The sequence below is a fragment of the Cervus elaphus genome, chromosome 33, assembly GCF_910594005.1.
Source record: "Cervus elaphus chromosome 33, mCerEla1.1, whole genome shotgun sequence".
In the NCBI taxonomy this organism is placed as follows: domain Eukaryota; kingdom Metazoa; phylum Chordata; class Mammalia; order Artiodactyla; family Cervidae; genus Cervus; species Cervus elaphus.
In genome coordinates this window covers 40,645,935-40,662,392 of record NC_057847.1, presented here as the reverse complement: position 1 = coordinate 40,662,392, position 16,458 = coordinate 40,645,935, and the positions used below count along the sequence as shown (strand labels likewise).

Genomic DNA, 16,458 nt, shown 5'->3' with positions numbered 1-16,458 from the left:
TAAACTCAGTAGGTGCTTAATGCTGCTGACTCTTCCCTTCCTATCAGTTTTGTTGCCTGGGCTGCTCCTGGAAAATTTCCCCATACATAATTTCCTTCAGCTACTTCTTTTCCAGCTTCAAGTTCCCATTTACTGCTCTTCCAACTCACTGTTTTGGGTGGAGCCTAGACCTCTGGCAGGAGCCTTGTTGGGCAGAAATATCTCAGACTTTTGAAAACAACCCCATGCCACTAGCCAATGATTTCTTAAATATAGCACATAAAAGATTGATAAACTGTACTGCATTAGGACCTTCCATAAACCAGAAAACAATTTCACTCCGACTTTAACCACAAGGAAAAGCTGGATAGCCTACAACATGAAAATTTTTCTTGAATCTAACAGAGAGAAGACATAGGACAATAAACTAGCCTGATATTTAAAGAAAGGTGGATGCCTCCAACAAGATAGGCAATTTGAGAGCTATTTACCTGAGGCAGAGCCCCTGGGAAAGACAAGGCCATTTCAGAAGGCATAAGAAGATTGCAAGTAAAATTTTATGATGATTCCATAGTTTCATTTTAACAATTTGCTGCTGTGGCAGAGTCTCAGCTTCTGCCATATGGAAGCTACAGATGCAAGGGGAATTTACACCCCTTCACAAGCTTTTCTTCATAAATCTCATAGAATGTTCCTAAGAAAGATCCAGGTCAGAGAAGGCAGCAGAGGAAGACTCCTGTGGTCACACAAACCAGCCAGAGAGGAACAAAGACCTAATGAACAAAAGGCACTGTGGGTGGGGAGGGAGGCAGAGCTGCAAACCCTCAGGGCGAAAGTGTAGACCCTTTGAGGCTAGGGAAAGGGGGACAAAGAAATCCTTCTCTCCTGAAGAAGAAACAGGAAGCTTTCTCCCTCACAAGAACCAGCAAGGCCAGAGGTGTACATCTGCCCTGGGGAGGAGGGCATAGTCACTGATAAGGTTCTGGCCCCAGTATCCAAGAACATAGGTCCTGCCTGATACTGAGGCTGAACCAAGAAAGCAGAAAGCCTCTTCCCCAAGCAGGCTAGCAAATGCTAGCAAGAATCTGCACTGGGGAAGGTGCAAGAGTGGCAAGACACTCTCTTGGGCTCAGATTCATAAGGAAAGCCTGAAGCCTACTTCCACCATAAGCAAAGTGACACTAATTGCCAAAAACTGATGACAACTGGTGATTGGACAAACTGTAATAAACCCATATCATCGAATATTACAGCAATAAAAAGGACCAAACTGTTGGCATTTACAATATCATGGCTAGATCTCAAAGGCTCAGTGAAAAAAGACAGACTCAAAAGAGCACATGTAATACTATTTGGTTATATTTATATGATATTCTAGAATAGGCAGAACAATAGGGACAGAGATCAATAGTTGCCAAAGGCTGAAGGTGGGTGAAGTGTCGACTTCAAAGAGGCATGAAGGACTGTTGAGAGTGATAAAACAGTTCTATATCCTGACTGCGGGGGTGGTTACATGTCCAGCATTTGTCGAAACTCATAGAGCTATACAATAAAAAGGGTGAATTTGTGTGATAGTCACTCAGTTGTGTCCGACTCTGCAACCCCATGGACTGTATAGTCTGCCAGGCTCCTCTGTCCATGGGAATTCTCCAGGCAAGAATACTTGAGTGGGTTGCCATTTCCTCCTCAACATAGGGATCAAACCCAGGTCTCCCACATTGTGGGCAGATTCTTTACTGTCTGAGACCCCCGGAAAGCCCCCCAAAAGGATGATTTTAACCACATATAACTTACATCTCAAAGATATTTAAAATTAAAAGAAAACAATTTCATTGCAATTAAATTGTTCATCAAAAAACAACATTAAGAGTGTGAAGAGACTAGTTACAGATTGGGAGGAAAAATGGAATTTGCCTATAGAACATATAAAGAACATACAAATGAGTAAGAAAAAGAGCAGACAATGGAATAGAAAAATGGGCAAAGGACCTAAGTGGCTGTTTCACAAAAGAGGATATTCAAATTGCCAATATGCATAAGAAAAGCTGCTCAATATCTTTATTCTAAACGCAAATGAAAATCATAATGAAGTGCCACTACACATTCATCAGACTAGCTGAAGTTAAAGATTTGGCAATATTAATGTTGGTGAGAACGTGGATTAACTGAAACTGGTTGTAAATTTTTATAACCACTTTGGAAAACTATTTGGAAGTATTTAACATGAGCCTTATGATTCAGCAATTCCACTCTGAGGTAATTATCCAAGAGTTACAAGAGCCTATGACCACCATAAGTCAAGATCAAGGATATTCATATCACCATTATCATAATATGAAAAGCTGGAAGCAACTCAAATGTCCACCAACAGGAGAAAATACAAATAAACTGGTATATGTATATGCACAAAATACTACCCAGATGATTATGACATGCAACAAGTATGGAACTCACAGATATGATGCATGAAAGAAGGATCAAAGAGTATATACTATATGATTTGACTCATATGAAATTCACCAATAAGCAAAACTAATCTTGAATGATTAGATGAATTCAGAATAGTAGTCATGGATAGGGCTAGTATATATTGGGGTCTTCCCTGTAGCTCAGGTGGGAAAGAATCTGCCTGCAATTCAGGAGACCCCAGTGTGATTTCTGGGTCAGGAAGATCCCTGGAGAAGGGATGGCTACCCACTCCAGTATTCTTAGGCTTCCCTTGTGGCTCAGCTGTAAAGAATCTGACTGCAATGAGGGAGACCTGGGTTCGATCCCTGGGGTTGGGAAGATACCCTGGAGTAGGGCATGGCAATCCTCTCCAGTGTTCTTGCCTGGAGAAACCTCATGGACAGAGGAGTCTGGTGGGCTACAATCCACAGGGTCACAAGGAGTCGGACACGACTGAGCGACTAAGCACAGTATATACTGAGAAGAGATGTGAGGGAGCATTCTGAGCCCTTCTATATCTTGACCTCAGTGGTATTTCTATGGGCAGCATACATTTGTAAAACTTTATTCAATAGTACATTTATGTTCTATGTACTCTACTGCATGTATGTTTTCCTCAATGTGATACAAAAACAGAAAATATCCCCTTCAGCACATCCTAAGGTCTAGTGATAATGTGTGCAAAATGAGTATAAACAGACTACGAGTATACAAGGATTTGTCAAGACCCCTGACCATCCCTCCTCTCTTTTATTCTTTCATAATCACGGAGTATTTCTCACCAGCCACAGATGGAGATGAAATATGCATTAGCTCTATAGCCCATGGTAGACTGGGCTTTGTGTGTGCGTGTTTGTTAGTCATGTCCAACTCTTTGTGATTCCATGAGCTATAGCCCACCAGGTTCCTCTGTCCATGGGGTTTCCCAGGCAAGAATACTGGAGTGGGTAGCCATTCTCTTCTCCAGGGGATCTTCCCGACCCAGGGATCAAACCTGGGTCTTCCAAATCCCAGGCATATTCTTTACCATCTGAGCCACCTTGGAAGCTTCATGTAACTTCTATTGCTTTTAGGTCCTAAGCTTATGCAATGTCAAAAGAAATATCTTTTTGTTTAAAAAACTGCAGAGGAGGAAATTTTCCTCTAATGTTTTCAAACAGATACATTTATTTGCTTGTTTTTTGATTTATTTATTTGTGGCTGTGCTGGGTCTTTGTTGCTGTGCGGGCTTTTCTCTGGTTGTGGGAGCAAGGACTACTCACTAGTCGCCATGCATGGGGCTCATTGTGGTGGCTTCTCTTGTGGTGAAGCATAGGCTCTAGGCGAAAGGCTTCAGTAGTTGCAGCACACAGACTCATTAGTTGTGCCTCCAGGGCCCTAGAGCTTCCAGACTTCCCAAGTTGTATAAGGCCAGTAGTTGTGGTACATGAGCTTAGTTGCTCTGAGGCATGTGGAATCTTCCCGGACCAGGGATTGAAGTCGTGTCCCCTGCATTGGCAGGCAGATTCTTAGCCACTGGACCACCAGGGAAGTCCAAGACATTTGTTTTTATATGCTATTAATTGCTATAATGTAACATCTACCAACTTGCTTTTTCTTTCAAGAGAATAAAATGTTGCCACATCCTCCTCCTGTGTCATTTATCAATAAATTAATATCTGTGCCCTTTACTGTGTGTATGCTGTACCTCAATACAATTGGGTATGTGTCGCATGTACCTTTATTTCTCAAGTACAAACAAGCAGTTGGCAGTATAATGCAATTACAGAAATAAGTTTCAGAGAACTGCCTAAGGTAACTAACTCCCGGTTCAACAGTTTCATGGGTAATAGTATTCTCAGAAACTCTGTGAGGTCCGAACAGTCTCCTGTCCAGGGACTTCATCAGTGCAGGATCAGTCAACTCCTCGTCCTGTCTCAGCTCCTCCAGTCTGTATGGGCCAGGCCATTCTACTCTTTAAGTATAAGGGGGATGGGCACATCACCACTCCCAGGCGCCCTGCAGAGTCGGCAGGCCCCCTCAGGGGCAGCCTTCACCCAGGCACCCTGCAGAGTCGGCAGGTCCCCTCAGGGGCAGCCTTCACCCAGGCACCCTGCATGGTCGGCAGGTCCCCTCAGGGGCAGCCTTCACCCAGGTGCCCTGCATGGTCGGCAGGTCCCCTCAGGGGCAGCCTTCACCCAGGCGCCCTGCGGAGTCGGCAGGCCCCCTCAGGGGCAGCCTTCACCCAGGCGCCCTGCGGAGTCGGCAGGTCCCCTCAGGGGCAGCCTTCACCCAGGCGCCCTGCGGAGTCGGCAGGCCCCCTCAGGGGCAGCCTTCACCCAGGCGCCCTGCGGAGTCGGCAGGTCCCCTCAGGGGCAGCCTTCACCCACACAAAAACTCATCTCACGTTAGTTGTGAGGATTCAGTGTCACCCCCAATCATAATTTTCCTTACTCAAGAGTTTAAAACACGATACGACTTAACGTTTGAAGGCCCTTCCAACACTTCTAGAGAGGCCAAATCCACCCGGGGCCTCTGGGACTCTTGCACCGGTGATCCATTTGAGGGGCGCAGTTACTCTCAACACAGTAGCCACTCTTGTTTGCAGTCCTGCTGTTAAGGCAGTTTCTCTTCACTTCCCGATTTTGGCCTGTCTGTACTTCCCTGCGAGCCTCAGACACCAGTCCCCAAGACTCCACTACAAGGGTTACCCACTCAACTCCCCAAGCTGTCCTGGAGGTTCCTCACTGGGTCTGGGCAGGAGGAAAACCCAAACTGCTTCCCATCTCACTTTGTTGAGAGCTCACACAGCCCATCAAGCTCTCCCCAGCATATCTCTTCACAAATCCTCCCTCCTCTTCGTAACTGGATCCTTTTTTTAAAAAAAACATCTTTAATATGAATAAGAGGTTCATGAGTCTGAATAAGTATCAGACATTTACGCTATAATTACACTGCATTTTCATCCCGCACCTCACGCTGATGTACAGCATTTGTGGTTGGTATTGGATATCCACAATCAAAACTTCAATACTCACCTCCTGTTACAGTAACTTCAGGTTGAACTGTATGAAACTGTTGATTGTTCACAATGTTTTGATTTAAAGGAATTGCAATTTCATATAGTTCAAACTAACAATTTTATTCAAAATAGGCTTTTTAGAGAAATTTTAGGTTGGAATTGAACAAACAGGAAAAGTGAATTCTGAAATGAATACTCAGGCAAATACTGAAGCGTCATCTGCAAAGTGTCTCACCTTGGCTTTCAGATCAGCACACACTTCCTGTTGTTTTTTCCTGTCCTTAGCCAACATGCTTTCCATTTCATGAGTTGCACAGGCTTCGGCCAGTGTCAGCACAGCCTTCTGTATAAAGTCTCCCCTATTCTTATTCCAACTTAATATCAGGATTCTTCGCTGCTCCTTAGCAAAGCGATATTGGTCACAATATTTCTCATGTTCGACCTGAAAAGACAACAGATGATAAATGCTTATTATGAAACTGAACTTATGTGTTCTGTCATTGCTAGAAAAGTGAATAGAATGAAATAAAATCAATGATTTTGAAAAGTGAGGACCAAACATCTTAATAGTAAATACAACAATCAGGACCAGATACCAGTCCCAGATTTTTGGGTCCATGGCTAATTGGTGACTGAGGACCAGTCATTTATTCTTCTTAAGTTCTCATACAGGATGGAGTCAGGCCAGGTGGCCCTAGAACAACTTCTACTTCTATATGACAATGGATCTATGAGCAGAAAACATGATTTCCCCTGCATATAATTTTAAAAATACTCTATCTTTAAATCAGTCTTGCTATATTAATAACAACTTCAGGTGCTTTGGTTAGATATGTGCTAATAAACATTGAAAATCGCTACAATAATCCTAAAAACTCAGTTTGCCATTGATTAGGGAAACGATCAGATATTAGAACATCTAAACTTAAAATAATTATAGCATTGACTGTAGCTCTTCCCATCCCATGCTCTTGAAGGGAATGCCATTCTTACATGGGTATCAACAGTTCCTGCTGCCAGTGAACACCAACCCTGGGAGATCTGAGTCTTAAAGAAGAGGAAGAGAGAGAGCCTGAGCAGTTTGAAAAACCTCTGTAGGTGATTCGGAAATACTCCTTATAGAAAGGTGTGTGTGTGTGTCTGTGAGAGCGCAGTTGCTCAGTCATGTCCCATGTCCAACTCTTTGTGACCCCATGGACTGTAACCTGCCAGGCTCCCCGGTCCATGGGACTTACAGGCAAGAATACTGCAGTGAGTTGCTATTCCCTTACCCAGGGGTTCTTCCTGACCCAGGGATTGAACCCATGTGTCTTGTATCTCCTGCATTGGCAGGCATATTCTTTACCACTAGTGCCACCTGGGATGCCCCTATATAAAGGCATGTCACCTGAAATTAAGAGTTGATGACCTAAATAATTCTTCATTTTGCTAGTATAGACCCATATCTCTGAATTTAATATATTATTTAACCTCTAAGTGATGTGAGAAAAGAACCTAGCAAACAAGATAAGGTGGCTCCTACCTAAAAATATATATATATATAATTTGCTACTGTTAAATCATGTCAGTCGTGTCCGACTCTTTGCGACCCCATGGACGGCAGCCCACCAGGCTCCCGTCCCTGGGATTCCCCAGGCAAGAACTCTGGAGTAGGTCGCCATTTCCTTCTCCAGTGCAAGAAAGTGAAAAGTGAAAGTGAAGTCGCCCAGTCATGTCCAACTCTTCGCGACCCCATGGACTGTAGCCTACCAGGCTCCTCCATCCATGGGATTTCCCAGGCAAGAGTACTGGAGTGGGTTGCTATTGCCTTCTCCATATATAATTTAGGTATAGTTAATTAAGTACATGATGGTATGATCACTCACCTAGAGCCAGACATCCTGGAATGTGAAGTCAAGTGGGCCTTAGGAAGCATCACTACAAACAAAGCTAGTAGAGGTGATGGAATTCCAATTGAGCTATTTCAAATCTTAAAAGATGCTGTGAAAGTGCTTCATTCAATGTGCCAGCAAATTTGGAAAACTCAGCAGTGGCCACAGGACTGAAAAAGTTCAGTTTTCATTCCAATCCCAAAGAAAGGCAATGCCAAAGAATGCTCAAACTACCACAAAATTGCACTCAACTCACATGCTAGTAAAGTAATGCTCAAAATTCTCCAAGCCAGGCTTCAACTGTATATGTGAACTGTGAACTTCCACATGTTCAAGCTGGATTTAGAAAAGGCAGAGGAACCAGCGATCAAATTGCCAACATCTGCTGGATCATTGAAAAAGCAAGAGAGTTCCAGAAAAATATCTAGTTCCGCTTTATTGACTACGCCAAAGCCTTTGACTGTGTGGATCACAGCAAACTGTGGAAAATTCTGAGAGAGATGGGAGTACCAGACCACATGAACCAACTCTTAAGAAACCTGTATGCAGGTCAGGAAGCAACAGTTAGAACTGGACATGGAACAACAGACTGGTTCCAAATAGGGAAAGGAGTACATCAAGGCTGTATATCATCACCCTGCTTATTTAACTTATATGCAGAGTACATCATGAGAAACACTGGGCTGGATGAAGCACAAGCTAGAATCAAGACTGCCAGGAGAAATAACAATAACCTCAGATATGCAGATGACACTACCCTTATGGCAGAAAGTGAAGAAGAACTAAAGAGCCTCTTGATGAAAGTGAAAGAAGAGAGTGAAAAAGCTGGCTTAAAACTCAACATTCAGAAAACTAAGATCATGGCATCTGGTCCCAACACTTCGTGGCAAATAAATGGGGAAACAGTGAGAGACTTTACTTTTGGGGACTCAAAAATTACTGCAGAAGGTGACTGCAGCCATGAAATTGAAAGATGTTTGCTCCTAGTAAGAAAAGCTATGACCAACCTAGATAGCATATTAAAAAGCAGAGACATTACTTTACCAACAAAGGTCCATCTAGTCAAAGCTATGGTTTTTCTAGTAGTCATGTATGGATGTGAGAGCTGGACTATAAAGAAAGCTGAGCACCAAAGAAGTGATGCTTTTGAACTGTGGTGTTGGAGAAGACTCTTGAGAGTCCTTTGGACAGCAAGGAGATCCAACTAGTCCATCCTAAAGGAAATCAGTCCTGAATTTTCATTGGAAGGACTGATGCTGAAGCTGAAACTCCAATACTTTGGCCACCTGATGCGAAGAGCTGACTCATTGGAAAAGACCCTGATGCTGAGAAAGATTGAAGGCGGGAGAAGGGGACAACAGAAGTTGAGATGGTAGGAAGGCATCACCAACTCAATGGACATGAGTTTGAGTAAACTCCGGGAGTTGGTGATGGACAGGGAGGCCTGGCGTTATGTGGTTCATGGGGTCGCAAAGAGTTGGACACAACTGAGCGACTGAAATGAACGAATTAAGTACGTAATGAAACAGGCTATGGCTTCACTTAAAAATCAGCTACTAAAATCCATTCTATAAAGTTCCTAGCTTTAGTCCTCAAGGCCAAGACTATGCTTAAAACTTGTCAAACACTAAGAAAGGAAGTACACACAATACAGAAATGCATACTAATTATCCCAATGTAAGAAGTAAATGCAAAAATCTTTATCATATTAACAGTAGCCAAATACAAAAGTCTACACACAGTTAAAAACAACAGCTGGTCACAGATACAAATGCAATCAAATAAGGAATAAAATGAAAGATTCAATTTAATAAATTAAGACTTGTATAAAATCTAGAATGAATTATTAATATTATATAACATATTTTTTACATAACAAGAATTTGCAATAAAATAAAGGTCAGAATTAAAACAAATAACTGGATGGGGATTGATGAGATAGGAGACATTGGTCATACTAGTTGTGTTGCCTTTGCTTCAGTTTCTTCACCTTAAAATTAAGGATAATTATAGTACTTCTCTCATCCACTATTATGTGCACTACAGGAGTTTACACATGACTGACATAAAATAAATTCTATACACAAGTTAGTATTGTTTTTTTTAATTTATTTATTTTTTATTGAAGAATACTTGCTTTACAGAATTTTTCTGTTTTCTGTCAAACCTCAAGATGAATCAGCCATAGGTATACATATATCCCCTCCCTGTTGAAACTCCCTCCCATCTCCCTCCCTCAAGTATTGTTACTTTATTTAAAACAATTACAAAAATACAGAGTATGTAATAATATTATATGGCATGGCCATAATATTTAAAAGATAAGAGTCCATACATGTTTGTTTACATATATGTTTTAAAGTGAGTTACTGTGAAATTCATTGGTGACATGGTAACTTCTGTTTCCTTGTCTCTGTGGTCTTGTTCAGTAAAGGATGCAACCATAGCTTCCCAGGCCTGTCTCAGGGAAACTTCAGACAAGACTCTGATTGATGAATTTTGGTCATTTATGTTCAGACCCATCTAGGGGATCAAGTGGAGTTGTGGTGGGGATAGAAGTCAAACACAAGCAGAGCCACCCAGAAGACCATGGTGAGGCTCTCTGGGGCAAGTAAGCCACAGAAGAATAAATGTTGCCAGAGGGGTCTCCCACCTTTTTATGCAACATGTTGTTGTTCAGTTGCTAAGTCATATCCTACTCTGTGACCCCACGGACTGCAGCACACCAGGCTTCCCTGTCCTTCACTATCTCCCTGAGCTTGCTCAAACTCATGTCCATTGAGTCAGCAATGCCATCCAACCACAGTGCAAAAGCATCAATTTCTTTGGCACTCAGCCTTCTTTATGGTCCAAACCTCACACCCATACATGACTACTGGAAAAACAATAGCTTTAACTAGATGGGATTTTGTCAGCAAAGTGATCTCTGCTTTTTAATACGTTGTCTAGGTTTGTCATAGCTTTACTTTCAAGGAGCAAGCATCTTTTAATTTTGTGGCTGCAGTCATCATCCACAGTGATTTTAGACACCAAGAAAATAAAATACGTCACTGTCTCCATTTTTTCCCATATATTTGCCATGAAGTGATGGGACTGGATGCCATGATCTAGTTTTTTTGAATGTTGAGCTTTAAGTCATCTTTTTTACTCTCCTGTTTCACTCTCATCAAGAGGTTATTTAGTTCCTCTTCAATTTCTGCCATTAAGATAGTATCATCTGCATATCTGAGGCTGTTGATATTTCTCCCAGCAGTCTTGATTCATCCAGTCCAGCATTTCACATGATGTACTCTGCACAGACGTTAAATAAGCAGAGTGACAATATACAGCCTTGATGTACTACTTTCCCAATTTTGAACTAGTCTGTTGTTTCATGTCCAGTTCTAACTGTTGCTTTTTGACCAGCATACAGGTTTGTTGTGATCCACAGTCAAAGGATTTAGCATAGTTATGTACCATACTGTCTTGTAAAATGACAGACTTCATACTATAACCCTATTATTTTCTAGAGTGTAGGAAAAAGATAATTTTAGAGCACCATTTAAAGTATATACATACATATACCTGCTGCTCTGTGACAACCTAGAGGGGTGGTTTGGGGTGGGAGGTGGGTAGGAGGATCAAGAGGGAGGGAACATATGTGTATACGCATGGCTGATATTGCAAAAACCAATATAACATTGTAAAGCAATTATCCTCCAATTAAAAATAACTTTAAAAAATATGTGTGTGTGTGTGTGTGTGTGTGGTGGTGATTTAGTTGTTAAGTCATGTCTAATTAATGCGACCCTATGGACTGTTGCCTGCCAGGCTCCTCTGTCCATGGCATTTCCCAGGCAAGAATACTGCAGTGGTTTGCCATTTCCTTCTGCAGGGGATCTTCCTGACCCAGGGATCAAATTCAGATCTCCCACATGGCAGACTGGTCTCTTGCACTGCAGAGTATTCTCAGTTATTGCTGAGCCACCAGGGAAGATGTGTGTGTGTGTGTGTGTGTGTGTGTAGTTTAGTAATTATTGACCACCAAAACAATTTAACTTGGCAGCATATAAGGTCCAGCACTCACCAAATCATGCCTCGATTTGTGTGGAAGATATCTTTGTAACATGTCCAGATACAAAGTCCTTCTGCCACAGAGATTCCCAGGATACTGATCCAAAACAGCCTGGTAAATCCAGTGGTCTTCATCACTTAACTGGAAGTTTCTGGAAGCAACAAAAATATCACATGATACTATGATTATTGAGTAATCAAAGAGATTGAAGGACCTCAAGCTGTTTAAGCTGTTAGAAAATGACAATGATTACATAAAATGAAGTCTGTAAAAAAATACATTAGCCAAATAAAATGTCTGCTCTATAAAAGGCTCTAAATTCTAACACAATGGTTTCTTTCAATTCATTATTTCATGTTGCCATGAGTCCCAGGCTTAATTTGAAGAGGTTTGACAATGAGACATCATATTTTTAAGATATTCTATCTTTCCTATAACAATATTTTAAAAATCATGACAATGAATGAAATAAACAAACATTGGGAAATAAATTATTAAGCATATAGATTAAAAAGGAATTTTGCTAATTCAACAAAATTCCTATTTCTAGACTAGAGGAAATACAAATGTAGACAAATAAACAATTACATAAAGGAAACTAAGGCCCAAGGAAGGGACATATTAAGGTTTGATATTAAAAGATAGTCTAAAATCATCTTTTACTTTATCCCCTCAACTTCCTACATTGTGGCGCTATGACTAAATGTTGGTAGTAAAAAGATACCCAATGGCATTAGATTTCAAAATGATAAAGAAATAATTTTTCATGGGATCCCTATAAGTCACCTTCCCATTAACATGGCCACCATGCTCCAAAATACCTTTTTGAATTCAGAACTTTCCTAGGCTTTGTGTTCTACAGGAAGTATTAGCAAAGCCCTATGCAGAGTGAAAAGGTTACAGGATCAGCTTGAACTGTAGACTGAATTAATGTCTCTTTATTATTGAGTTTATTTGCATATCATTATTCTTATTTAATAAGTTGGAATAATCAAATACAGATGCAATCAGAGTGAATATTATTAGCAACAAATATTTCTTTGATCTAAGATGAAGACTTACTATTGTTTATTTCTATCATGTCAATGGTCTTCTACTTTAACGTTAACTGCAATTTAAAGCATTTTTATAATATGTCCTCTATGCCCTTGTAAACTATTTGAAGATTTAAAACAATAAAATCTCTTTAAATCATTGATATTAATTGAAATTTTACCATCCTCATTCAAGTTACTCAGTTTCTTAAGGTATTTTGTTATTCTGATAAGTAGCAAGAAAGAAAATTATTTTTCCAAGAAGATACCTTCTCTAACAGTTCTGTAATAGGAAGAAAAAGTGAGTTGGAAATGTTCCATTAGGAAGAAACAAAGTCTGCAGTTCTTCTGTATGACATAACAATCTATAGCAGAGAAAGAATTCAAGATTTCATTCATTAAACAAATTGAGGGTTTGGGTTCTCTCTGAATCAGTTATGCATGTATAGACAACCATAAGGCTTCCACAAATAAAGAATCTCAAATAGGAGTATTAAGCCTAAAAAAAAGTTTGCCTGGGTATTTTTGGCATTTAAAACACCCTTGGGCTTCCATGATAGCTCAGTTGGTAAATAATCCGACTGCAGTGCAGGAGACTCGGTTCGATTCCTGGGTCAGGAAGATCCGCTGGAGAAGGGACAGGCTACCCGCTCCAATATTCTTGGGCTTCCCTTGCGGCTCAGCTGGTAAAGAATCTGCCTGCAATGTGGGAGGCCTGGGTTTGATCCCTGGGTTGGGAAGATACCCTGGAGAAGGGAAATGCTACCCACTCCAGTATTCTGGCTTAGAGAATTCCATGGACAATATAGTCCATGGGGTCACAAAGAGTTGAACATGACTGGGCGACTTTCACTTTCAAGTCTTCATGGACAGTATCTCAGGTCCTCTCTCAAGGAACTCATTTCATTCATGATCCACATAAATGCATTTTAACAACAGAGGTAGCCACAGAAAGGGATTCCCAGGTGGCACAGTGGTAGAGAATCCACTTGCTGATGCAGGAGACACAAGAGATGCAGCTTTGATACATGGGTTATGAAGCTCCCCTGAAGTAGCAAATGTCAACCCACTCCGGTACTCTTGCCTGGAAAATTCCACAGACAGAGGAGCCTGGCAGGCTATAGTCCATGGAGTCGCAAAGAGTTGGACACGACTGAGGACACACACACATTCAGCCACAGAAATCCTCTATTTCTACTTGGCAAGCAACCAGAAAAAGGAATAGATCCAAAGTCCATTCCTCATTTATGCTTTTAAACTGTTTCTGTAATCAAAAGGACTTGAATACAGTTTGAATTTCCATCTATATTTAACTACAAATGTGGATGTGCAGGGGTGTATGTGCTGGGGAGGAGGAAGAGACAGAACCTAGGTCCAGTAAGTTCTGTTTTTGCTTTTTTTTTTAATTTACTTATTTGCACCAGGTCTTAGTTGTGGCACATGGGATCTCCGATCTTTGTTGCAGCATGTGGGATCTTTAATTGTGCATGTGGTATCTAGTTCCTTGACCAGAGATGGAACCTGGGCCCTCTGCATTGGGAACCTGGAGTCTTAGCCACTCCAGGGAACCAGAGAAGTCCCAGTTCTTTTTTAAATTGTCATTTATCTACATAAAGACTGCTGTTGATGCTAGGCTCAGTCACCTTGATGAGCTAGAATTCCCATCATCAAGATGCTGATAATTCACAGATATAACTTTCTCTGGAGAATTGCCCTGGGCCAAATGGGAACAATCTCACCCAGGAGGCTACTCTCCCACCCACCTTTGAAAGCAACCCCAACCAATGACAGGCTGACATGGGGTACAGAAGACCAGCCCACTTGCCACAAAGTGAGACCAACTCTGTGATGCCATTTGTGCTCTGGAGTTTCACTGTGAGAGCAAACGGTAACCTGTTTCAACTGAGATCTTCTGCACAGACATCTTCCCTTCCTTCATCCTGCTTCCCTTACCATCCTTTTCCTGAGAGCTTTGCCCAACAAACCACTCAAACCGTTTTTACAATCCCTGTCTCAGAACTGCTTCTACAGAACTTGACCTAAGATAATCTATGAGCAATCTTACCCATAACTGTCAAAAATATTTTAAATCCTTTGGTAAATGGAGAAGTACTTCTAAGCTAATTGCTTTGATGATCTCTCATACAGAATTGTGGTGTAAGATTGTGGCTGTCCTCAAAGAGAAAGTGCAAATAGCAAACATTTACAAAAATGATTTTTAAATAAAAGCACGCATTAAGTAGTGTACATCGCTATAAAAAATATGGCAGCAGAAGAATTTGTGGCACTCAGTGTATTTTTATACATTGCATGAATGTATTAATTAGGTGCCATTTTAGTGACATTAAAACCACATAAACATATGAAATGATAACATTAAAACTAGATATTTCAAACCAAGTATGCTATGAACAATGATCACATCCATTTGCTATTGATTTTAGAAATCTCACATCTCAACAGCTTTTTTCAATTACCACAATGACACAAATTGCAAGTCATTATTTTGGTATATGTAAGATAAAAATGAAAAACTCACTTATAAGAAATGATATATAAATACTCATAATATTATTATTTTAGAGTATTTATAGCAGTTTCCATCCTAAAGGAGATCAGTCCTAGGTGCTCATTGGAAGGACTGATGTCGAAGCTGAAACTCTAATACTTTGGCCACCTGATGTGAAGAGCTGATTCATTGGAAGAGACTCTGATGCTGGGAAAGATTGAGGGCAGGAGGAGAAGAGGACGACAGAGGATGAGATCGTTGGCTGGCATCATCGACTCGATGGATATGGGTTTGGGTGGACTCCGGGAGTTGGTGATGGACAGGGAGGCCTGGCGTGCTGCGGTTCATGGGGTCACAAAGAGTCGGACATGACTGAGCAACTGAACTGAACCGAACTGATAGCAGTTTCCAGAGCTGCCAGCTTAAATTCTGAAGCAAATATTCACATCAGCAATACTAATGACACAGTCATGAATCTCCATTAGGATGCTCTTTGTGAGGGAGAAAATTCCCACCACCATATATACACTGAGTCCCCTGGATAATAAAATTTAATAGGTATGTTCAAACATGATAACTTCTTCATAACAATAAGCTAGCTATTTCCTACTTAGCATTTAAAATGAAAACAAATTTAATGTATCTGAATTTCTAAATTCAAATTTGCACATTTATCTTTTCTAGTCAAACCTTCATCTTTTCATTGGAGGAAAAAATCTGTAATGAGATAGTTTAATTATATGAAATAACTAAGGTTAGCTTTTACCTTCCAAAGTTCTTGTTTACTTTACCTGTTTTACAGGTGATTATGATGACAGAAGTTGCTAAATTACACATATACTGAAAAATATTCCAATTACTTTTCTACCTTTGAATTTGAAAAGTGACTATAATTTTAAAGAAAAATTTAAAGAAGACTTTAAAATTATCCTAAAATTTAGTACTTCTGAAAATACCTTTAGACAAAAGGTCTTTGGTAAGTTTCTGCAATTTCTTTCTTTTTTGTTTTTTTGTCCATCCAAATTTAAAACGTTTCAGGAAATTTTAGCCTGCAGGACTGTGAGATATTTACTACTCAATACCTACCTTCCATCCCCTGCTTCCCAATATTGAGGTCGACCAAAATAATTTCATCATGATTTCCCAGAACATGAGAAAACAGGTAACTCAGGACAGGAGGACGACAAGGCTGTGAAAATTCAACCAGACCAAGGCCAACTGCCCCCCTAATTCTACCTGTTTGAGTCATTATAAAAAGTCCTAACCAGACTCACAATTAACTACCAGTTTTCTTCATAGCCATGTTTAAATCACTCCCCAGGGTTGTGGTTCCATCATGTCTAAAGACATTTAGAAGGGTGGGGACAGCCAAGATGGCAAGCAAGAACACAAGACAACAGGAGAAACAAGTCTCTGAAACTAAAGATTGTGTCTTCAAACTGGCAGAAAGCTGTCTTATATTTTCTCAGGGTAAAGGAGGCTTTCCAGAAAACTGGTAATTAGTGCCTCCTGAAGTTAACTGGTGTAGTTACGAGCGTCTGATGACTGCCTTGATTGGCAAG

At 40.7% G+C, this 16,458-nt stretch overlaps 1 protein-coding gene and 1 non-coding gene across 2 annotated transcripts in view; both read right to left on the bottom strand.

Annotated features, from left to right (window-relative positions):
* CCDC148 (coiled-coil domain containing 148) overlaps positions 1-16,458 on the bottom strand; it is a 273,527-nt gene that overhangs the window by 140,256 nt on the left and 116,813 nt on the right. Inside the window, exons 9-10 of the mRNA XM_043894908.1 lie at positions 11,366-11,504; positions 5,664-5,870 (exon numbers count right to left, since the gene is read on the bottom strand). Of these exons, the coding sequence (XP_043750843.1) occupies positions 5,664-5,870; positions 11,366-11,504 (346 nt within the window). The remainder of the gene's footprint in view (positions 1-5,663; positions 5,871-11,365; positions 11,505-16,458) is intronic.
* On the bottom strand, positions 4,732-4,877 carry LOC122688811. The gene has a single exon (XR_006339560.1). It is a non-coding gene; the product is annotated as a U12 minor spliceosomal RNA (small nuclear RNA).